The 24,721-nt window shown below is 43.1% G+C and overlaps 1 protein-coding gene across 5 annotated transcripts in view; it reads left to right on the top strand.

Moving 5' to 3' along the window:
* Positions 1-24,721, top strand: part of LOC123016916 (zinc finger CCCH-type antiviral protein 1-like) — a 57,697-nt gene that overhangs the window by 16,745 nt on the left and 16,231 nt on the right. For all 5 annotated transcript variants that reach the window (XR_006413497.1, XR_006413496.1, XM_044417672.1 and 2 more), the window contains exons 6-10: positions 3,440-3,563; positions 9,419-9,587; positions 14,456-14,576; positions 14,902-14,995; positions 17,370-17,484. Coding sequence is in view for 3 of the 5 variants with exons in the window: in XM_044417672.1 (XP_044273607.1) it covers positions 3,440-3,563; positions 9,419-9,587; positions 14,456-14,576; positions 14,902-14,995; positions 17,370-17,484 (623 nt within the window). In the remaining 2 variants the exon portion in view is untranslated. The remainder of the gene's footprint in view (positions 1-3,439; positions 3,564-9,418; positions 9,588-14,455; positions 14,577-14,901; positions 14,996-17,369; positions 17,485-24,721) is intronic.

Here is a 24,721-nt window from a genome sequence, read left to right on the forward strand (position 1 = left end):
TGTTCCTTCTTGTCTTTTCTGCTTTAAAGGCATCTATTTGCAACTGCTTAGAAAGCAAGAACCCTATATTTAGGAGCATGGTGTCACTAGTATGCTGATGGTACCCAGCATTATTTGTTGTTACTGTTTTCATTGAGCAGTGATGCAAATGCTGAGCAATTATGTATTATGGGGTGGGGTAGTGCTAATAAAAAGAAGCCTAATCCAGACAAGATAGGCTTGCTGAATGCACATAACCCAAAGCATGAGGAGGTAATGGCTTTGCCTGTTATGAATGGGATTGCTCTAATTGTCTGAGAGATAGGGCATTGTATAGGGCTTTTATTCATAATGTCACCATAAGTCAGGGATGACATGATGGCACATAGCAACAAACTTCACATCCTGTACTTTGTTAGGCATAGAGATGTTCCATTTTTGGACTCTTTTAATGTCTGTTATCTGTAATTTTTAACTTGTTATATTGATTCATCAGCTTTCCAAAGGCAGCTGTGAAGTGACACAGAATATTGAAACCTGTCCATGTCCTTTGTTCTTCCACTCTTTCCTAAAAAAAGAAAAAAATATTTTGGGGCGGGGGGGGGATACGTCTCTCTTAGTGTCCCTTCCTCTCTCTCTCCAACTCCTTCTGCTCCCCTGGCTTGCCTTCTTGCTCTTGGTGATGGTGCTCAAGGCACAATTTAGAACCTGCACTGAAAATGATAGTATAAACTGCCACCTACCAATGGACACTCTCTGTGCTTTTTTTTTGTCTGGGGGAAGGTCATGTAGTGGATTCCTGCTACCACTACCAAACAAGCCAGAAAACATCAAGCTGACTGCTTGAATTCAGAACTTTGGAGCAGGGCACTACATGGGAGTAGCTCCCTACAACCATCAATCTCAAGAGCTGCAGTCTCAACTGTACCCCCACCCCTGGTGGAACCATTTACCTCTGACACAGGTAATGAACATACCACCAAGATTGCAAAAGCCAAAAAGTTGGCCAACAAGGCGAAGTGCTCTAAAAGGTCACTCTGGGCAATGGACAAAATGATGGCATGTGCACAAAAAAGCTTTGTGATCAAGAGTCCTTATTGGGTTCCTGTGGTGCCAAAGCCCAAGCCATCTCAACATTCCTTTCTGGTTCCAAGACCAGTACAGGAGTCTCCATCTCTACCACAGCTCTGAGTGCCTCATTTGCAGAGGGAGAGATTTGAGAGCCATCATCTTCCAGATGGCATCCTGTTCCAGTTACCAAGGGACTGAGATGCAGCTCACCTTCCTTGCTGATTCCAAGTCTGCAACATCTGATTGAACCTGACAAGAACTGCTGTAGATCATGTTCCCCCATCATTGATCCTAGCTGTCATTCCATGTGGCCTACACCACCCCTGAAGCATGATTACGATGTGGACTTTTATAGGGAGCAATGGGCATTCTTTGATTCTAGATGCCAGGAATGTTCCTGTTGGAGTACTGCCTGTTTGGACAGGCCATCCAATTGCACTGTGTCTGAACTGAGACCAAGGGCTCCCAGAGGTGCAAAAGAAACAAGGACCTAGTGCTTGCCACCACCACCTCAAACCCATCCACCTCACAAGATACCACTCCAGGGATGCCACACAACATTTGAACAAGCTGGTGATTCTTAGGACCTTATGCTTCCACCTCAGAATCTGCCTTCCCAGGCCAACATTCACATATACTGCCAAGCCTGACTCAAGACTTGCATGGCCCTCCTCATTCTTCCAAGGAACTAGAAGGATGGGGAATAGTATCCAAATACTATTCATGGCCTGCAGCCTGGGACTCAACTTGTTAGTCAATCTTCTGTCAATCTTATTAATCACATTTTATCTCTATCAGAATAATAATTTAAATTAATTTGTTAGGAAGAAACATTCTTTTGAAAATTTTCAGCAACTTCCATCAAGGAGCAGAAACTTTTGCTCCTGTTCTTCTGTATCAAGTTAGTCCCAAATCCATTTTTTTCCAAGTCCAACAGATGGTGCTGAGAGTGCTCCAACTGATTTTACTTCTGCATCACAGCTTGAAAATCCATTACTTCATTATTGCCCCCTTCAAAATTTAAGACGGGGAGTCCATAATTCTTTAATATCTTTGCTTCACAGTAGTTGCCTATGTACAAAAGTCATGTTTTGTAAGTCATGTACAAAATTAGTTCAAAAGCAACCAGAGTCACAGTGTATGAAATACTCTTCCCTAGCTTCACACTCTCAGTGGCATTTTATTGCAGAAGGAAAATGGTGAGAGAGCAAAGCTGTCCTTCTCATCAAACAGAAGCTTTAGTTGTATCAAGGTCAGTCCCCATCATCCATAAATCTTAGCCTCTTAAACAAAGATATCAGACATCTTTAAAGCTGTTAAAGTTTAATTAGAGATCTTATAGAACACTGCTAATCACCAGGAAGCTGTCCGTTTCACAGTCCTTTCCAAATACGCAAACAAAAATGCCTTTGGAGTCTTAATTGCAGCAAGTTTCAGTAATATTTCTTTGGCTCAAAAAATGGAATGAAAAAGAGCAGAAACAAAAGAAAAGAGCTTGGAAAAAATATTGTGGGGGGGGTGACTCTTGTTTCAGTTTACCTTATCTGGCCATCTCGTAATCAGAGCTATAGACTGGAAGTCTTCAAGTTCACCTCTCATTTGAAGAGGTAGAAACACTCTCAAAGACAATTTATAAGCATCTAAATGAGATAAGGTAAAGAGCACCACAGGGTGCTGCCAGACAAGTCTCCATTCCCCAGAAGTCCTCTTTTATTTCATTTTGAACTGTTTCACCATATGCTTTACATGGTTATAAAATTCAGAAGTGGATTATCATATTCTTCTGTGCAGTACTAACTAGAGTTAGCTGGAACATCACATCTGCAAACATTACCAGTGTTGACCTCAACTAATGCTGTTGTGCTTGCTTGCGCGCGCGCTTGCTCGCTCTCGCGCTCTCTCTCTCTCTCTCTCTCTGGTTTCAGCAGAGATAGTGAATTGATTGTCTTCTGCCAAATCACCTTTGCTGAGAAATATTGGGGAGACTTTTTGCTCAAACATGGTTTACAAACATTCTTAAAAGGGCATTCTTCACTGTGACACTCAGATTGTGGGACTCTCTGTGCCGGTGGATCAACCTGCTTCCTTTTTGACACTACTTCAATTCCTTTTCACAAACATATTTGTATGGTGAGATTTTAGCTTGACTAGAATTTGAGAATGGCTCTCACTACTTTTGAAAATTTTTGTTTGCTGCTGCTGTCTGAAATAAGTGTTTGTTTCTGTTGTTTTCAGTGTAATTTTACTGTGTTTTAGCTGTAACAATAGCCTTTTTAGGAATTTTTGTTAAAATGGGAATGATGGGACAAAAATATTCTTATAACTGAATTTGCACTTTGGTTCTGTTATCAGCTGAGACATCCCTTACTTTTATTTGTTCTCTTTGCAGATAACTGTCCCCTGGTGCATTGCGATTTGCCTTATTGCTGGCAAAAATATATCGGAAATGATTGGCATAATATTGCAGAAAACAAAGAAATAGAAAAGGCCTATTGTGATCCATCTCTTACCTGGTATTGATCTTCTTAGTCTTTCCCTCTCTGTGAAAAGTACTAATGGAAATTGGCATTCCATTATAGAAATTAAATCCCAAGTCTCTTTCTTTAGATTTCTTCCCTTTAGAAATTCTGTGCCTGGGGTGGCCTTATTTCTTAATCCCATACATGATGTATGGCATCACAAAGGCATGACTTTCATGTTTTTAAACATGTTTTTTAGAAATTATCATTTCATTGTATTCATTTATTTACAAAAGCATTTAAAATGGAAGAAAATAGTATGTAAGCTTGAGCTTTATCATGGAATTTTCCAGATTCTTACTCAGTGATCCAGAGTATAATCAATTCCATCAATAAAGCAGACAGTTACAATCTGGAATCTTGGTCTAGGATAAAGCTAAGGAGTGTTTGCTACATTGTTAACCCCTTCCCCTAACTATTTAAGTGTACAGACTGGTTAGGATACCAGTATCCCTCTGAACACAGCAGTACAGGCATCCTGCACAGGTTGCATTTGTTCTCCACCCCCACAACAAAATGCTAAAATGGCTGATTTCAGCTGCATTTTGGAGCAAGTGAGGAGGAGTCTGAGGCATTGCCAGAATATCTCTTATTGTAGCAGCATGTGTCCCCTCCCCATTCCCTGGAATGTTGGCTAAACCTCATCTCTGTGGTCACTCTTTTGACCTTGGAAACACAGCTGACAAGGTTCTTTCCATGCTGGCTGCAGGAAAGGCTTATGCTGTGAGTGTGGATTTGTAGTTCCACACTGGAGCAACTTTCTGAGTTGGGTCAGGTCTCCAAAAAATCCTATGGCTGTCTAGAATTGCACTGGAAATCCACTAGCCTTTTGTTCAATTACAAAATAAAGGTATCACACTGATTAGGATTTTGGAATTTTCGCCTATGCCATAATAAATCTATGTGATTTCTTTTTGTGCAAGCATTGCACAGATTATAGATGCTGCAAATTCCCCAATCTCATAAAAATACTTTGAATACTCACATTTCAGAAACAACTTGAATATTGTGCTTCTATTTTGTCCCTATGGTCATATCCCAAATCCCATAAAATCTTGGCTGAAATTACTGGGACACAGCAGCAGCATCAAAAACAAAAATTGAGGTGCACTATGCATTTCAGAAAGTTCCCCATGTTACATTTTAGAAACAGAAATGATGGTATGTTTCACACAGCTATTACTGAAATATGTCCTAGTGATTTTGAAATATGGTTGCTTCACTTTCAGGTAAGCATGCAGCCTTATTTCAATTTCTAGTTTGAGTCAGCTATAATTTCCAAGAGGTGGCAGGAGGATGTGCTTCCAGATTAAAGAAGGATAATGAAAAACATTCCATACAAAACTTTTCTACATAAGGAATCTCTTTGAGCACTTTTGATTCATTGTGAGTTCTTTAGATGAGCTAAAGAATCTCTTGGTTTGTGTGTGTTTTTTCAGAGGAGTTTCCTGTGTAGTTTTAGAACTAGGAAATGAAGTATTATTTCTGCAAGTGCTGTTTCTATGCTGTAGTGCAGCTCCACCTGAAGGTTACATGGTAGAAAAGCAGAAAGGGAAACCTGCTGAGTTTGTATCCTAATTCTGTGGCAAAACCAAAGTAATTACAGCAATTAAGAGTGTCATGTAGCGAGATCTTAGTCTATGAAAGTGTACATACTTCATCCGGCACAAAACCTTCCTCCTCACAAATGACCCCATTTCCCCCAGATGGACATGTTGGGTGGATAGTTGCTGAAGTGTGGTGGGAGCAGCTTTCTCGAAATGAGGGAAGATAGGGATGGCCAAATATCTTCCCACTGAATGTGAAGGCTATTGCTGGTTTTTCAGTTCCAAAGCTTTCTTTCCCACCAGTGTTCTTTAAATGGAATTGTTCTTTATTGACTGAGAATAAAGAAAAACACTCTGAGCATGTGAAACAGATACTTTTTTCAAGTAACTGCAAGGACCTGGCATTGAGGAAGCATGTTGGGAGTCAAGCTATCTCTTCCACATCCAGCACTAACTATGGTAGATCACTGTTAGGAACTAGATTTTAAAAGAGAATAATGAGGGGTTTTGATGGTGGTTGTCATGAGGCCATTAGTGGTGGATTGGCAATTATCATAACATTGCAAATATTTGTATTCTGAGCAGGATGCTAAGTGAAAGACTGCGTTGCTAGGAGCTCCCTGTTAGAACTTATCTGTTGCATCGTAAATCTTGTAGAAAGTAGCAATAAAAGTCTTTAGTTTTATGGCTGGCTGCTGTGTGAGTTAATTGGAGACGTGAGTTACGACCTCATGACAGCTTGCTCCCTCCTTTCTGAAGTATCTCTGAGGAGCCCACGTGGGATTAGCTTTTCCTGTCACGTCTTTCCGCTCATGGGCGGGACAAACCTCTGTCCTTTCTTCTTAATTGTTCCAGACATCGTGAACTCCTCCTCTGTTGAGCGTCAGCCAAATTTACTGTTCCCTCTTCTTGGCCTTCTGAACTCTGCCCAGCAGCTTCAGTCAGAAGGCCGGGGGGCAACTTGTTCAAGCACCTCAAAGTCAGGACGAGGAGAAGCCACCTGATCAGAAGCCTCATAGTTAGGCTGTGGGGAGGTTATTTGCTCAGCGGTCCCAGAGTCAGGCTGCAGAGGGGCCGTTTGGTTACTGGGCCCCAAGTATAAGTCCCCTTGTTCCAATGCCTGATTCTCATTGTGAACGTTTGACTCTTTCTCGCAAGTTGACGACGGCTCGACAATTTCACTAATGTAGTTAAATGCAGCTCATTATGAGATTAGGTGACTTTCATGGAGCATGTTGCCATCTTTTAGCTGAAAGGATTGAATTTGAACCTTCAAGATTATATACTGCTTTGCTGATTAAAGAAGTTAATTGATTAAAACTATTTAACCCCCTTGAGATTTAATCTAATCTTTTTAAGGGTGACTTAAATAAACAGTTTATAAATATTGGTAATGCAAAACAAGCTCAACTCGCACCAGCTTCTCTACTGTAACGAACATGACAACGAAGAGTTCTTTATAATAGTCATATCATCAAGGTTTCTCATTACAGCAAGGGATCTGAAAAGGCCAATATATTACTGGAATCCTCCTAACTTTGTGAACTGGTAACAAGGGTGTGTTAGATGGATGGGATGTTAAGGACTGGTTCCAGTCTAACTCTGTACCAGGCAGTGCTGTTGGTAGCCTTCAGTACATGTCAGCCTTACCTTCCCATATTGGTTTCAGGTTGTGGCTGCAATTTTCTATGTGGTTAACCTAGTAAGCAAGTTGCACTTGGGTTTATTTGCATATAAATGAATACAAGCTGGCTGTACAACAGTAAATCCCCTATATATTTTCCTCTTGAGATACCGGGAAACAAAATGCCTAGACTTCTGTAACGCGCTTTACGTGGGGCTTCCCCTGAAGACGGTCCAAACACTTCAATTGGTGCAAAATAGAGCTGCCAGGTTGCTGACGGGGATGGGGCGTTATGCTCACATGACTCCAGTCCTCCGTCAGCTTCACTGGCTTCCCATTGAAGCCCGGGCCCAATTCAAGGTGTTGGTTATTACCTATAAAGCCCTAAACGGCTTGGGTCCTGGCTACCTGAATGAGCGCTTACATCCATATATGCCCAACCGCCCCTTGAGATCTGCGGGAGAGTCCCTTCTCCGGGAACCCTCCATGAAAGAAATTAGGAGAGTAAGTACTCGGAGGAGGGCTTTCTCTGCGGTGGCACCCAATCTATGGAATTCACTCCCCAAAGAGGTCCGCCTGGCACTGTCGTTACTGGTTTTTCGGCGCCAGGTAAAGACCTGTTTATTTAAACATCATTTTCATTGTTAAAATATATGATCTGGCCAGGGCAACTTCTTCTTCCTTCTCTTTTCTCCTCCTACATTCTTTATTTACTTATTTTATACTGTTAATTTTAATTTTATATTATTGTATCTCAGTGTATTTTTTGTATTTTTGTATTTAGTGGTAATTTATTATGTTCTATTGTATTTCAATGTATCTTATTGTGTTGTAAGCCGCCCCGAGGCTTCGGCAAGGGGCGGCATAGAAATGTAATAATAATAATAATAATAATAATAATAATAATAATAATAATGTGATAAATACAATAGTACTGTTGCTAGTGCTAGTCATCTGTGATAACTAGATAGTGGCTCATCTGTTCCCTGGATGAGTGAAATTGCCCACAGACAACCAGACAGAAAGACTTAACAGAAAGATGGCACATAGGTACATTTAGTCAGGCAGAATGTTTTGTGTTTCAGTAATTCCTTAACAATTTGCAAGGCTATATAAAGGTTAAAGGCAATATGGACATGTTGGAAGAAATAGAGCTTTCCAGTTATTTCTTCCCTTGCATAAGTTGAAGCCAATCCTTTGTTCACAGCAGAGTGCAGCCAGGCCTATATTCAGATATTGACCCCGCACCCTGTAATTTCACCAAACACAGCATCTGAGCACAATACAGAGCAGGAATGCTGCCTCCCCCCGCCCCCACCACACACACACACCTGTCGGTGGTGGCTGAATTGTCCAGTATTAAAGATGGGTTTCGATTTACTGTGACTAAAGAATGCTTCAAGTGCAGTACTCTTTCTCCCCCACCCTAGAAATAAATATCCTAGAAGATAAAAATATGTATAAATAGTAAATATTCACTATTTACTTTATATAGGTAAATAGTAACTATAACAACTTTCCTGATCCCTTGGTCCCAGTGTTTGGAATGGGAATTAGTATTTAAGACTGGAACCAGCTTACTTTCCCCCATATAACTGAGTGGGAAACATGAGAGCTATGAGAACTCTTAGTTTGCCCTAGTATGCATAGCAGCCCTATCCACTTGGTAAGGTTGGAGGACCTGAAGTTGATTCCTGAGAATGATTTAGCATAGGAGGTGCCGTTGGAAGGTGGGAGGAAGTGTTCCACCAAACAAACAACTTATTCCCCCAGCCTACTTTCCCCCTATGATTACTTAAAGAAGAGGCACTTGAGCAGTGTAGGCAGGCTTGAAGTTTATACCCTTTCCCCAAAAATATGACCAAACCAGAAAATAAGCCCTAGCATGATTTTTCAGGATGATCGTAATATAAGCCCTACCCCACAAAATAAGCCCCAGTTAAGATCAGCCAGATGGACGCATTTAGTACATCCGTTGTGACACAGTTTGGGGTTTGGAGAGTTATGATGATGTTCCAGAAGAAGATGACATGACTGTATTTGAATAAATGTAGATTTTTGTACATGAATAAATGTAGATTGTTGTACATGAAAAAATAGGACATCACCTGAAAATAAGCCCTAGTTTGTCTTTTGGAGCAAAAATCAATATAAGACCTGGTCTTATTTTTGGGGAAACATAGTAGGCTCTACTTTGTGTGCATGTGCTGTATGTGTAGCACCTCAAAATCCACCACCTGAAACCAGATACAAAAGACAATTCTGGGCTGTGGAATTTATTTTGAGTAGCAGAACTAAATGGACCTCACAGTCCTTCCAGGCAAAAATCTTAACTTCATACTGCAGCAGTTACTCATTTGTGTTATGGTCAAACAATTGGGAGTCAGAAATTCGTGCTGATCTATTGAAAATTTCCCAGATATCTAACAATAGACCCAGATGTACCTTCTGCCCACTGTAGCAGTAGAGGGCTTCTCTTTATTATCAGTCAAGTAAGAGCATTTCTATATATGCCTTCCATCTGTTTGTGATAGAACAAGGTTGGGGAAGATTACTTCAGCCATAGAAGGAATGATTTTATAGATATGGAAGTCTATGGCCTTATGTTGAAAGGGTAATTAAATAGTTTGTGTCCATAGGCAATTAGATACTTTACATCTCCTTTTTTATTCTCATAGTCATTGGAACCCAGATATCAATTTTTGCTCCATGACTAGTAATCATGCTCCAGTTCGGCGCCTTTCCACACCATCATCTGTCACCAAACCTACTAAATTTGTAATGACAACAAAGTGGCTTTGGTATTGGAAGAACGATCTTGGCCAGTGGATTGAATATGGGAACCAGGTCAGTATGCAATTTGTTCATTAGAATTACCCTGAGCAATATCTGAGCCTGCTTGGATATTCTTTTTTAGAGATAAATCTCAAGTAAGAGCCTTGTGGTATTGTACATCTGTCCTGCCTTGCTGTATGCCCACAAATTCCAAGTCCCTATGTCACCATTCAAAGAAATAGTCAATTCTGTCCAAAAGACATGTCCGTGTTGTCAATTCTGTCCATGTTGTTTGTGCATCCAGAGCATGCGTCCTCAAACTACAGCCTGTGGGATGGATCCGGCCCACCATGGCCATCCATCTGGCTTGCACAGCCATTTGCCGCCTGCGCGCGCACTTGCTGCGCGGGCAGGGAGGTGGTGGCTTGCTCACTTGGAGATGGTTTTTGACTTGCTGGGAGATCTCCGAGCGCACATGCCCGATGCCGTCTCGTACATGCCCGACGGCATTTCACTGGCCTGCGCCTCCAGGCACCCCCACTTCACTGGCCTGCGACAGTTACTGCAACTTTTCAACTGGCCCCCTATTGAAAAAGTTTTGAGAACCGCTGATCCAGAGTTTAAGCCAGGCAGGAGTGTCCAGAAGAATGTCCAGGATGCAAGCCAAGAAGTTTAGGAATCCACTTAATCCAAACAAGCTGGTAGCAATCCCTGTTGCTTGCCACAAAGAGCAGATTTTGGCTGATCTAATTTATAGCCAGCTCTAAAGCAACACAGCTGGCTAATTAGTTGTTTTATGGGAGGCTCCATGCTCAGCATGCTGCTTGAACTTATGCTGGATCAGTGAATTCATCCTCCTCTCCATGGAGTGAATTCTCTCTGAATCCAACTCCTGCCCTTGAGGAATTCAGAGACCACCTCTAATGGAGGTGGGTGACTGTAGCCTCAACCCCTGCATCTGCCCGTACCTGGGGCCCACTGTGTTGCCTCTCTTCATCTGAAGAACCTTCCTTCAGAAAGGACATGATACATTACTCCATTTAAGGGAGACAAAGTGCAACTTAAATACATACACACACACACACACACACACACACACACACCCCTGACCTCCACAACAAAAGTATCTGCACTTCTTGAGAACAGTGGAGGCTGTATCAGATCTACAGTGAAAAATAATCTGGTCCTGAGTTGTTAAGAACTGAAAAGGAGAATCTGAAGCTGTTGTTTAGCCCCTATAGTTAGTATAATTATGGACCTCCCTGTCTTTTCAGTATATGTTATTTTATATTTCATGTGTTCTTCTAGAAAATAAATGGACCTGATGAATGGAAAACCCTTTTAGGGGGCATTGACTCAAATAGTTTGAAAGACATGTTTTTGTGCTTCTTTGCTGACATATTTAAAAATATCGCATCCCAGAATTTCTTGTGGATAGGTAGGGAGCAGATACGAAGCATGATAATAAGAAATATTAAGAGCCATTATCTCTATAAGGTTTTACAGGGCCAAAACTATGAAAGCAAATGACCAGTTCATAGCCCTGTGTCCTGTCCCATCCTTCAGCTATTCTTACTATGTAGAGAAAATTCATGATTTTTGAATTTTAAAAAATCTTTAAAATGAATCTGTTTATTAAACTTCATGGATCACTGCCTTGTCGTGGTGAAGGGGCGTGCATAGCTCAATGAAGCCACCTCATAAAGAATGTGTTGGAGAGTGCTATCTGCTGTGGAGAGGGCAAAGGCAGTAATGGCAAGGTTTGCTATGGCAGAGCAGCCAATCTCTGATCTATCCACCATGTGCCTCTGGAATGTTACACAGCACTTGAGTGGGATGGCGCTTTCTCCTGTGGCAGTTTTCACATGTCACAAGCAACCTCTGAGCTCATCATTGATGAAGTGAGACCCATGATCCAAAGACAACAGAAATGTCTCCAGCTAGGGAGGACCAGAGATCCCTTCAAGAAAATTGGAGATATGAAGGGAATATTTCATCCAAAGATGGGCATGATAAAGGACCAAAATGGCAGGGACCTAACTGAGGCAGAAGAGGTGGCAAGATTACACAGAAGAACTATACAAGAAAGAGCTTAACGTCCCTGATAACCGCAATGGGGTGGTCACTGACCTCGAAATGTGAAGTTAAATGGGCCTTAGGAAGTCTGAGCAACAACAAAGCTAGTGGAGGTGACAGTATTCCAGCTGAGCTATTCAAAATCTTAAAAGATGATGCAGTAAAAGTGCTACACTCAATATGCCAGCAAATTTGGAAAACTCAAGAGTGGTCACAAGATTGGAAAAGGTCAGTTTACAATCCAATTCAAAAGAAGGGCAATGCTGAAGAATGTTCAAATTATCGCACTATTGCACTCATTTTGCATGCTAGTAAAGTTATGCTCAAAATCCTACAAGCTAGGCTCCAGCAGTATGTGGACCAAGAACTACCAGAAGTACAGGCAGGATTTCGAAGAGGGAGAGGAACTAAAGATCAAATTGCCAACATACGCTGGATCATAGAGAAAGCTTGGGAGTTCCAGAAAAACATCTATTTCTGCTTCATTGACTATACTAAAACCTTTGATTGTGAGGATCACAACAAGCTGTGGCAAGTTCTTAAAGAGATGGGAGTACTGGACCATCTTATTTGTCTCTTGAGAAACCTATATGCGGGTCAAGAAGCAACAGTGAGAACTGAACATGGAATCACTGATTGGTTCAAAATTGCGGAATTCGGCAAGGCTGTGTATTGTCACCCTGCCTATTTAATTTATATGCAGAGGTGGGGCTAGATGAATCACCAGTTGGAATTAAGATTGCTGGGAGAAATATCAACAACCTCAGATATGCAGATGATACCACTCTAATGGCAGAAAGTGAAGAGGAACTAAAGAGCCTCTTGATGCGGGTGAAGGAGGAGAGCGCAAAAGTTGGCTTGAAACTCAGTATCATCCGGTCCTCTCACTTCCTGGAAAATAGATGGGGAAGAAATGGAGGTAGTGACAGATTTTATTTTCCTGGGGTCCAAGATCACCACAGACAGGGACTGCAGCCAAGAAGTTAAAAGACGCTCCTGGGGAGGAAAGCTATGGCAAATCTGGACAGCATACTAAAAAGCAGAGTCATCACCCTGCCAACAAATGTGCGTATAGTCAAGGCTGTGGTTTTCCCATTTGCAATGTATGGCGGTGAAAGCTGAACCATAAGGAAGGCTGGGTGCCAAAGGATTGAGGCCTTTGAATTGTGGTGCTGGAGGAGACTCCTGTGAGTCCTTTGGACTGCAAGGTGATCAAACTGGTCAGTCCTAGAGGAGATCAACCCTGACTGCTCTTTAGAAGGCCAGATACTGAAGATGAAACTGAAATAATTTGGCCACCTAATGAGAAGGAAGGACTCCCTGAAGAAGAGCCTAATGCTGGGAACAATAGATGGCAAAAGAAGGGGACGGCAGAGGATGAGGTGGCTAGATAGAGTCACTGAAGCAGTCAGCATGAGCTTAAATGGACTCCGGGGGATGGTGGATGACAGGAAGGCCTGGAGGAATGTTGTCCATGGGGTCACGATGGGTCGGACACGACTTCGCGACTAACAACAACATCAATTCATTAAACTAATTGAAAATTTAAAGTGGTCTGTTTATAAAATGTTTCTAGTTACACTGGTCTTGTAGAATTTTTTTTAAAAAACATTGAAAATAAGAAAATTACAAAGTAGGAATTTTTGAAGGAATTGTTTCTAGGCTGGATGTTGAATTAAAAACAGCAAAAGGCATGTGTCTTTGGGCATGGAAGGAAAGGCCACTGTGTAATTTCAGAAATGTAAAAATTACACTTTTAGCATTAAAATAGATTTTATTTCACGAATGAGATTTTGTTTATGGGGCCCATGTTACAAATTTATACGTGGTCCTGAAGAGAAAAGCTTGGGCCCTGCACCTGGCATCATTGTGACTGCCTCTCTGAGGTGCAACCTCAACACTGAGAGCTCCGTTGAAACAAGATGTTGGCTGTATGGGCAAGTGTTACTTACATCCCAGGCATATGCATGTTAATTGTGCCTAAGACTAGGCTCAGAATTATTATTATTATTATTATTATTATTATTATTATTATTATTATTATTATAACATTTCGATAACTGCCACTATACAGCAGTTGTAAGACTAAGCATATATATTTTCCTTGGAATAAGTGCAAATGTGACTAAGAAAAGTGTCTTCATTGCTGGTAGCTAGATAAAGCAAAGTTCATGTAGCATAATGGGTATTGGGTTCAAGTTGTCATGAGCCGAGGTTCCTCCTTTGAGCAGCCAAAGCAACAGACCATTTTTCTTTATTGCTCTCAAGTACAAATCATTCAGAGTGAATCTCTGAGCATGCACAGAGTGGTTTGTTGAACCCAACCTAGTGTTTACCTCCAGGAACTCTCTGTATGAACTTGCTTGGGCCCCATCCCTTCAGAAGGGGCTCACTGAAACAAACATTCCTCCTTTTTGCATGCCAGTCATTTAATTGGGTTGTTCATCTCTGCTGGCACCTCATCTTGGAGTCAAGAGCTGGGGGGTGTCTGGTCTCCATCTGAGATCCCTTATTCCCAGAGTTCCCTCGCACAGGGTATACATCTTGGTCATTCTCAGGAACTGCCTGCCTACCAAATAATTTGACCTTTAGATAAGCATGCCTGCCTCTTACATCTCTGTGTCTTGGCATGTCCCAGTTCCCCTTTGATCTGCTTCACATTCTGATTCTTGATCTTCTGAACTCTGCAGCCAACAGTGCCCCTAGCAGCCATTCTTCACACTCCCAACAGCATTAATGTATTGAAATACATCAGTGGTGTTGTATAAGCATTTCATTCAAGAAGGGGGAACCTGATTGTAGGGAAGAAATAATTATTATTTCCACATGAGGTTCTATTACGTTTCCATATTTCTCCTCTTTAGGATGGACAACATCAAGGCTCCAGTTTAGGTTCTGATGATCTGGAGAATTTATTTCTAGCAGAACCAAATGGCACTATTCAGTTTGAAGCAGGCAGCCAGCAATATGTGATTAACTTTAAAGGTACTGTGCTGATTTACTTTAACTGGTTGTAGTATTCTTGACGTTCCACAGAAGGGCTGCTGTATCTACGAAACTTGTTCCACCCACCATTACTCCACCCCTATGTTACACAGGAATGCCCTTTTTTGTTTGTCATGCATGACCTCTGAAGGGTTTTTCAGAGAAGGATTCTTGACTCTAGCATTGCCTTGTAAGACCTTGAAATTCAAATTGGATTCTGGTGGTCAAAGAGCAGTCCCTCTGCTTTAGCAGTACTTTTTTTATGAATGAAAAGTTTGTTCATCTTTGACTTTCTACATTAAAATTAATATCTTATTTTTTCAAGAAATGACTCAGAGAAATCTGCTATACAATACCAAGAGAGAGGTCCGGAGGCGCCCCAAATTTGTTTCCTCTGAAGATGTAAAGACAAAGAAAGGGTATAATAATGTTTTGATGATGTAACTAAAAACTAATGACTTCCGTTTGCTTCTCCTTACCTCCCTCCCAAACTCTTTTTCACTTGTGTTGTCTTTTAGATTTAAGCCTAAGGGGAGGGACTATCTTATTACTGATCTGTGTAAGCTGCTGCAGAAATACTGTTTGGCTGAAAAAGTGGTAGAAATTCTTTAAATATGTCATCACCTTATGTTTTATAAAGGAAACATATCCATTATATAAAATTGTCTCTGTTGGAAAGAAACTCTCACATGAGCTTATCCAAGGTTATACCTAGATCAGCAGTGGGCAGACTAGGCTTATTGGGTCTGTTTGTGTTTTTTTACTGGAACCATCCATCAACCAGAGCAAACCATGTCCAGGTTACAGATGAGCTCCATTGCTAAGAACGTCCTTAAGTCAGATTTGTATGTAAGTCAGATCACATGAGTAAGCCAAATGTTTGTCTTCATATATGTACCCATTTTGCCTTTCTATGCATAAAAAACACTTCCATGTTTACAAAACATCTTAAACACAATATAGCATTGTAATAATGATAGTAATACAGTAGTAATAAAGTAACTACATACACGAGAGAGAGAGAGAGAATTTCTATGTATGTGCGTAGGTTTACAGCATTGTAAAAAGAAAAGAAACAGTTCTTTAAACCAGTTTAGAATATTCATGGGGTAACATTAAGCATAACAATAACTGATGATGATGATGGAGATGGACCTACTGCTAAAGAGTCAGAGTTTGATTGTGCTGCTGGACGGGGGCGGGTTACCATTGGAGTCTAGGATCAGGATGCTGCAGAACAACAAGCTGTGAGTACTGTATCTCTGGGGAACTACAGGGCCACTGAGAAATGTATCAGCGAATACATCATATGTAGTTTCCTAGAGATAGTCATGACTATTTCTAGTGAATCTCTTTCTCTTTAAAAAAAATGGCAGTGAATATCTCTAGGGATATAGCCACTGATGATCCACCACCAAATGCATTCCACATTGAATTGTAGGCATCAATGAGCTGCAGTGTTATTTCTATCATTACATCACTATTATTAATAATGTATCAAACTCTTTCCTATAATACTGGTACAGTTCTGGATAACTTGTCATCGACACTGCTTATGCAGTACCCACTGATCATAGTGGAAAACCAGACACATTGAAAAAATGAGGTAGAACAGTGAAAAAAACTCAGTGAAAATGAGATAAAAGAAGGGCAGTGCATGAATATAAAAGTAACTGTTTCTCTACAAATGATTGACAGACAGGAAAAAATAACAAAGCAACTATAATAAGCATGTTGTGTTAAAAATTACTATACCCTAGTTAAATCATTCTACATTTTCTAGTTTTGTTTTGTTAACTATGTAGCTTTTTACAACTACCTACCCAGTGTGCTGGGTCCAGGGTGTATTGTCTTCACCAGAGTAAAACAGAAGAAATAGAGAAACACCAGGGGAGCAACAGCAGCCTTCTTCTCTGGTACTGGTACTCTCCAGTTGTTTCGGACTGTACTTTCCAAAATTCCCAACCACTGACCTTGCTGGTTGAGGTTAATGGTGATTGAGGTCCCAAACCTCTGAGAGACAGCAGGTTGGGAAAGGCTTCAATATAGTTTCTGAAGGCTGTCTCTTGCTTGTGATGAAAATGGGGATGGGGGAGGCAAGAAAACTTCAGTGACTAAAAAACAGACCTACTTTATTATGATCAGAGATGAAGAATGGCCTTTATGTGAGAGCAAGCATGGTTTGGTGGTTAGACTGTTGGGGTGGGGCTTGGGAGAGCCAGGTAATAGTCCCCACTTGGCCTCAAAGCTCACTGGGCCAGTCACAGACTTTTAGATGAACCTACCTCACCTAGTTGTTGTGAGGGTTAAATGGAACTATGTAAGCCACCTTGCCTTCCTCACAAAAGGAAAAAAATGCAATGCAGCAGCAGTAATAAGTAGGAGGTGGAACTTCCCTGCTGATGGACAGAATTTTCCATAAGAGAAATTTTAAAAATCTGGTAGCAGGCTTTTTATCTCATGGGTCACAGCAACCTGCACATCGTATCAGTGTTTTTTCCCCTTGTAGGAAAGCCAAGTATTTTGTGGCTTCTCTAAATACTGTGATCTTCATGTCCAAGCACAAAGTTATTTCATTCAGGTACCAGATTTCCACACTAACTATTGCTCTTTTCTTGGTAAAAATTACAAGCAGCTTACACAGAGCCAGTTCTTTTCCACTGTTCTAATCCATTTTTTTAAATACATGGCTTCTCTGGTATCTCCTAAATCCAGTGATCCTTTGTACCTAGTAGGAGCAGTTCAACAATCCTTACCCATTTTTTCTCCCCCTCCCCTTTTGCACATAAACAGCCACACAGCTGGCCCAGTTCCAGTATCTACTGCAGCTTCTGCATCTCCATTAGGTCCAGCACTAAACTATCCTTTGGAGTGGGATAGATCAGCTCTTCCTGCTATTGGCTACAAGGTAATTGGTTGACTGTTATTTATTGCAGTAAGGGTAGCTTCTATCCCCCTCACCCTGCCTGAGAGTCTTATCAGAGGGACTCTCATTGCCATCCTTGTCAAGCAAGCCTCTTGTTCCAGGGTATCAGCAGTGGACAACCAATGTGGTATGCCGGATACAATGTCGGGCATAGGTCAGGTGCCTGATTCCAAGCAGCCATAGAGCTCCCAGGCCAGTCCCTGTTAGTACTTCACTTTGCAGGACTATTGTGAGGTCAAATCATGCATGCATATGTGTAAGAGAGATTAAGATTGTTTGTCAGCCTGAGCTCCATGGGCAGGATAAACACACACTATCAAGATTGCTTACCACCTTATATTCATCCTTTGGCTTGGTTAAATTGAGGTTCCCTGTGCTAGGGTTGTGCTTTGGAAAACAAGTGGTGTGCAGGGAAGGGTGGAATATGTTAAGCATAGAAAATTAAGACAGTGACAGATTTCACTGGAAAACAGTGACCTATAAGTCATTGTGTCTCCTGAAATGCAGTGCATGTTCAGCTCAGCTGTGTAAAACTGAAACTCAGGATAACACTTCATGCATCTAAAGTAATGGGCTACATGTAGCGTTCAGCTGTCCTTATATCCCTACCTCCCGTGGCCCCCCGGGTGAATCTGCACCCAGAATTCCCCAGTCCCATCCACCAGGAACCAGTCACATTGAATTCAACACATGCCCACCCAAGTATTTGGAGAAAACAACTTGATTGAACACGCACACGCAATGAGTGGAGGATTTAAAAGGGCAAACCTTCAGCAACACAGATGCACACACAGAAGAGGGAGAAGGAAAGGAAAGAGGAATTGGAAAGCAGGATACAAAATATAAAGTTCAAATCCTAAACACAATTCCCAAGCCCTTTGACCATCTCATACTTAAAAAAACAAAGCTAGCTAAGTTACCACTAATACCAGAAAGAATACTAAGCTGGGCTTTCTCACAAGTAGTGTAGCAAGGTACAGATGGATGGAGCCTTTGGAGCCAACTGGTTTCTCTCTGAAGAGGGCACAAATGCCAACCCAAATGCTCTCTTTTTATTCCCCCTCCAAGCAATCGGAGCCCTTGGTTCCATGGGGTGACATCTGAGCATTCCCAGGTGGGAGCTATGACTCAGTGACCCCCACCCCTCTGGTGCCCTTCTCCCAAGAATGTGAATTGCCCTGTCCTTGGATGATTTGCAACACTTCGATGATTTTGGTATTCCTCTCTCTGCCCAGCCTTTTGGTTTTCATGATAAAAATAAGGAAAAAAATAATTTCTTCCATAATGCCACAGGAGTGTTCAATCTGTGAATGTTGCAATCAGCAAACTGCTTCATCTGCAGAGAGCATGTCCTAACTATGGCAGTTGCACAATCCCTTAATTTGCATCAGCCAGACATGTAAAATTGGGCAAAGTAGGTTCACACATGACATTTTTGGGTATACATTGGTTAAAATGTTATGCAGTACATCAGCAAGTGTAAACTGACTCTGAGTTAGCATGACATAGTGACTCATCTTGTGAATAAGCAACACATTTCTGGGTTGCTCATGGAGCAGTCCAGAGTACACCTAAAAGATGATCAGGCTTAGCATGGATTGTCTCCCTCAGTCCTCACACAAGCATCTCAGGGACCGGCATGGTAGGACCTGTCTAGTCTTCTCTCCCTGCTATGATTACAACCTTTTGTGGTCACAGCCGCGCCTTTCTGCTTCAGTGATAGTGATATTTATTTATTTAGAGCTTTTATATACTGTCCAACCACTAGCTCCTCAGGACAGTCTTACAGTAAAAGCAATATAAAGTAAAATGAAGCACAGCATCCAAATAATTCCAATAAAATAAAACTTACCTTAAAACCAAAGCAAATTTTAAAATAATGGGAAAATGAAAAGGTTTTAGCCTGGTGCAAAGAGGAAGAGTGCCAGTGCCAGACAAACCTCCCTGGGAAGCGCTCCATAACCAGGGTGCCACCGCAGAGAAAACCCTTCTCCAGGTAGCCACCCTCCTAATCTCCTTGAAGGAAAGCTCCCGAACAAGAATCTCCACCTCAGATCTTAAGGGGCAGGCAGGCAGGCACATAGGGAAGGAGATGCTTCTTGAGATACCTAGATCCTAAGCTGTTTAGGGCTTTATAGGTCATCGCCAGCACCTTAAATTGGACCTGGACTTCAATTGGCAGCCAGTGTAGATGATAGAGGACTGGCATTATAAGTGAATACCTCCCGGTCCCTGTTAACATCCTGACAGCTCTATTCTAAACGAACTGAAGTATCCAGACCATCTTCAAGAGTAGCCCCACATAGAGCACATTACATTAGTCCAGGGGTCTTCAAACTTTTTCAACGGGGCCAGTTGAAAGGTGCCAGCGGTGGGCGCAGGCCGCCAAGGCGGTGCAGGTGGGGGGGCGCAGGCCAGTGAGAGGGTGAGGGCGGGGGGCATGTGAGGTGGGGGGGGGCATGCAGGAAGAGACAGCAGCTTGTTTGCACGGAGATTGTTTTCTCCGAGCAAGTCCAAAATGATCTCCGCACAAGCAAGCCACTGCCTCGCCCACGTGCGAATGCGCAGCGAGTCCAAAACCTCTGAGGCGGGCCAGATGAATGAGCATGGTGGGCCGGATCTGGCCCGCAGGACGTAGTTTGAGTACCCATGCAATAGTCCAGTCAGGAGGTTACCAGAGCATGGGTCACTGTTGCTAGGCACTGCTCATCCTGGTAAGGGTGCAGTTGGTGATCAGCTAGGCTGAAGCTGAAGGAAAGCACTCCTTGCCACTGCTGTTCCAGTGACAGCTCTGGTCAAGAACTCCCAAACTGCACACCCAGTCCTTTAGAGGCAGTGCAATCCTATCCAGAACTGGGCTGAAATCACTTACCCAGAAGGCTGAACGGCCCACCAACAGGACCTCTGTCTTGTCTGGATTGAGCCTCAGTTTATTGGCTCTCATCCAGCCCATTACCCCAGCTAGGCACCAGTTAAGGACAGCCGCTGCCTCACCTGGAGTAGATGTAAAAGAGAGGTAGAGCTGGGTGTCATCAGTGTACTGATGACTCCACAGCCCAAATCTCCAGATGACCTCTCCAGATGACCTCTCCCAGTGGTTTCATGTAGATACTGAAAGGATAAAATGGAACCCTGCAGAACTCCATGGCAAAGCTGCCATGGTGCAAAGCCAATATCCCCAGCACCACCTCCTGGAATCGGCCAGTGAGATATGAGAGGGACCACTGCAAAGCAGTGCCTCCAATTCCCAACTCAGCCAGCCTATCCAGAAGGATACCACGGTCGATGGTATCAAAAGCCGCTGAGATATCCAGAAGTGGGCCCAGATGGTCATTTTCCTTCAAGAGAGCCTGGAGTTGCCTGGTCACCACCTGCTCGAACACCTTGCCCAAAAATGGGATCTTGGCCACCGGCTTATAGTTGGTAGCTATTGCTGGGTCCAGGGTCTCCCCCTTCATGATGGGCCTGATCACGGCTTCCTTCAAAGGGGTGGGGACCCAACCCTCCTTCAGAGAAGCATTGATAACCTCCTGGACCCAGGTGTATATCCCATCCTTGGCTTTGATGGGCAGCCATAAAGGGCAAGAGTTGAGCAAACAGGTGGTGGGTTAGACTAGTCCAAGCACCTTGTCCACATCCTCAGGCTGGATCCAATAAAGATGGACCAGATAGCACTCTGAACTCTTCCCGTTCCAGGGCCATCTCAACTGTGGAGTCCAGCTCATGGTGAATCTGAGCAATTTTATCCCTAAAGTACTGGGAAAAGTCACAGCGAGCTACTGATGGTGCAATAAGGTCCCAAGCATCCTCTTCCACCATATAAAGCCCGCATGGTACCTTGGTATATGCCTGAGTTGTGGGCGATGAAGCAGGCTGGGAGACGACTAGAGTGTAGGTCAGGGGTCCTCAAACTTTTTCAACGGGGGGCCAGTGGAAAGGTGCTGGTGCTGGGCACGGGCTGGAAGGTTGGTGCCAGCGGTGTGTGTGGGCTGGCGAGGGGGTGGGGCTTATGCACATGGGTGCACGTGCTGAGGCGGGGGCAGGATGAGTGGGCGCACGTGCAAGGCAAGGCGGGAGCGCAAGGTAGCAGCTTGCTTGCTTGGAGATCGTTTTCTCCGAGCGAGTGCAAAACAATCTCTGCACGAGCAAGCTGCCACCTCCCTGCACGCAGAGTGAGGCAGGTGGCGCAGGCACGCGTGCCCGCCCACAAAACATAGAAAACAGAGGGAGTCAGAAGGGGTCTCCCGGGCCATCTAGTCTGACCTCCGGCACCAGCCGGCTCCGCTCACGACATGCCCACCATGTGGACCTCTGAGGCAGGCTGGATAAATGGGCATGGCAGCCTGGATTCAGCCCGCGGGCCATAGATTGAGGACCCATGGCGTAGGTGGAGGAAATTCCATGATGAATCTGACCGAACATGTCTTGGAGCTCATTATCAAGCCTATGCTGTGGCAGTGAGGATGGCAAAGAAGGAATTCTTATCCCATTCCCTTGCATCCTCACAGTGCCATCCTGCAGAGCTTTTTTGGGTGGTGCAGGGCCAATTGCACTCTGAGCCTAAAAAGGACCTTATTGCACCATCAGAGTGTGGCCTCTTTTATTTGTTGGGCCAGTGACATGTTGAGACAGCCCCATGATTGTCATGGCAGCCATGAAGTCCTGAGTTGCCCCAGCCAGAGCAGCTTCAGCATGGAGATTGAAGTCCCCCAGGACTAACATCTTAGGGGTCCTCAACACCAGCTCAGCACCAGGTCTGAGATTATCTCCAGCTCAGGTAGGGAGTCTATTGGGCAGAAGGGTGCATGGTACACCAACAGAATCCTTTATCTGTCTTGATCATTCAGCACCAGGTACAAACACTCTAGACCTGGCCTCAAAGGGACAGGAAGCCCCATGAGGGAGATTGAATCTCAGTAAATTAGGACTATACCCCTTCCCCTTCCTTCTAGGTGGGATTGGTGCTGGACCAAATATTCAGGTGGGCATAGCTGGATGAGTGATATGTCCTCCGCTTCTCTAGCCCAAGTCTCCATGGTACCTGCCAGGTCAGCCCCTTCTTCCATGATTAAATCATCAATGAGAGATGTTTTATTTTGGATCAACCTAGCATTCAACATGAAAGCTCCTTCATGGATCACTGTCTTGTGGCAAAGGGGCTTGCGTAGCTCAATGAAGCTATGAGCTATGCTGTGCAGGGCCACCCAAGACGGACAGGTCGTAGCAGAGAGCTCTGACAAAACATGATCCACTGGAGAAGGAAATGACAACCCACTCCAGTATCTTTGCCATGAAAACCCCATGGACAGTACCAAAAGGCAAAAAGATATGATGCCGGAAGATGAGCCCCTCAGGTCAGAAGGTGTCCAATATGCTACTGGGGAAGAGCAGAGGTCTAGTACTAGTAGCGCCAGAAGGAATGAAGCAACTGGGTCAAAGCTGAAAGGACACTCAGTTGCCGATGTATCTGGTGGTGAAAGGAGAGTCCGATGCTGCAAAGATCTATTCTCCATAGGAACCTGGAAGGTAAGATCCATGAATCAAGGCAAGCTGGATGTGGTCAAACAAGAGATGACAAGACTGAACATCGACACCTTAGGAATCAGTGAACTAAAATGGACAGGAATGGGGGAATTTAATTCAGATGACCATCAGGTATACTACTGTGGGCAAGAATCCCTCAGAAGAAATGGAGTAGCCTTCATAGTCAATAAAAGAGTAGGAAAACATACAAAACATGTTTGGGATACAATCTCCAAAATGTCAGAATGATCTCAGTCCGTATCCAAGGCAAACAATTCAACATCACAATAGTCCAAGTCTGTGCCCCAACCACTGATGCTGAAGAGGCTGAAGCTGACCGGTTCTATGAAGGCCTACAACACCTTCTAGAATTGACACCAAAAAATGATGTCCTTATCATCATGGGGGATTGGAATGCTAAAGTAGGAAGCCAAAAGATAACCGGAATACTAGGCAAGTTTGGCCTTGGAGTACAAAATGAAGCAAGGCACAGGCTGGTAGAATTTTGTCAAGAGAATACGATGGTCCTAGCAAACACTCTTTTCCAACAACCCAAGAGACGACCCTACACATGGACATTACCAGACAGTCTACACAGAAATCAGATTGACTATGTGCTCTGCAGCCAAAGATGGAGAAGCTCTATACAGTCAGTAAAAACTAGACTAGGAGCTGACTGTGGCTCAGATCATGAGCTGCTTGTTGCAAAATTTAGGCTTAAATTGAAGAAAGTAGGGGAAAGCACTAGGCCACTCAGGTATGGCCGAAATCATATCCCCGATGCGTATACAGTAGAGGTGACAAATAGATTTAAGGAATTAGATCTGATAGAGTGCCTGAAGAACTATGGACGGAGGTTCTCAACATAGTACAAGAGTTAGCAACTAAAACTATCCCAAAGAAAAAGAAATGCAAGAAAGCAAAATGGCTGTCTGAGGAAGCTTTACAAATAGGTGAGGAAAGAAGGGAAGCGAAAGGCACGGGAGAAAGAGAAAGATACACCCAATTGAATGCAGAATTCCAGAGAATAGCTAGAAGAGACAAGAATGCCTTCTTCAATGAACAGTGCAAAGAAATAGAAGAAAACAATAGAATAGGGAGGACCAGAGATCTCTTCAAGAAAATTGGAGATATGAAGGGAACATTTCATGCAAAGATGGGCATGATAAAGGACCAAAATGGCAGGGACCTAACAGAGGCAGAAGAGATTAAGAGGTGGCAAGATTACACAGAAGAACTATACAAAAAAGAGCTTAACGTCCCTGATAACCACGATGGGGTGGTGACTGACCTCAGAATGTGAAGTCAAATGGTCCTTAGAAAGTCTGAGGAACAACAAAGCTAGTGGAGGCGACAGTATTCCAGCTGAGCTATTCAAAATCTGAAAGACGATGCAGTAAAAGTGCTACACTCAATATGCCAGCAAATTTGGAAAACTCAAGAGTGGCCACGGGATTGGAAAAGGTCATTTTACATTCCTCCTGCAAAGAAGGGCAATGCCAAAGAATGTTCAAACTACCGCACCATTGCACTCATTTCACATGCTAGCAAACTTACGCTCAAAATCCTACAAGCTAGGCTCCAGCAGTAGGTGGACTGAGAACTACCAGAAGTACAGGCAGGATTTTGAAGAGGGAGAGGAACTAGAGCTCAAATAGCCAACATACGCTGGATCATGGAGAAAGCTAGGGAGTTC

Source organism: Varanus komodoensis, unplaced genomic scaffold (genome assembly GCF_004798865.1).
Source record: "Varanus komodoensis strain SLA01 unplaced genomic scaffold, ASM479886v1 scaffold9, whole genome shotgun sequence".
In the NCBI taxonomy this organism is placed as follows: domain Eukaryota; kingdom Metazoa; phylum Chordata; class Lepidosauria; order Squamata; family Varanidae; genus Varanus; species Varanus komodoensis.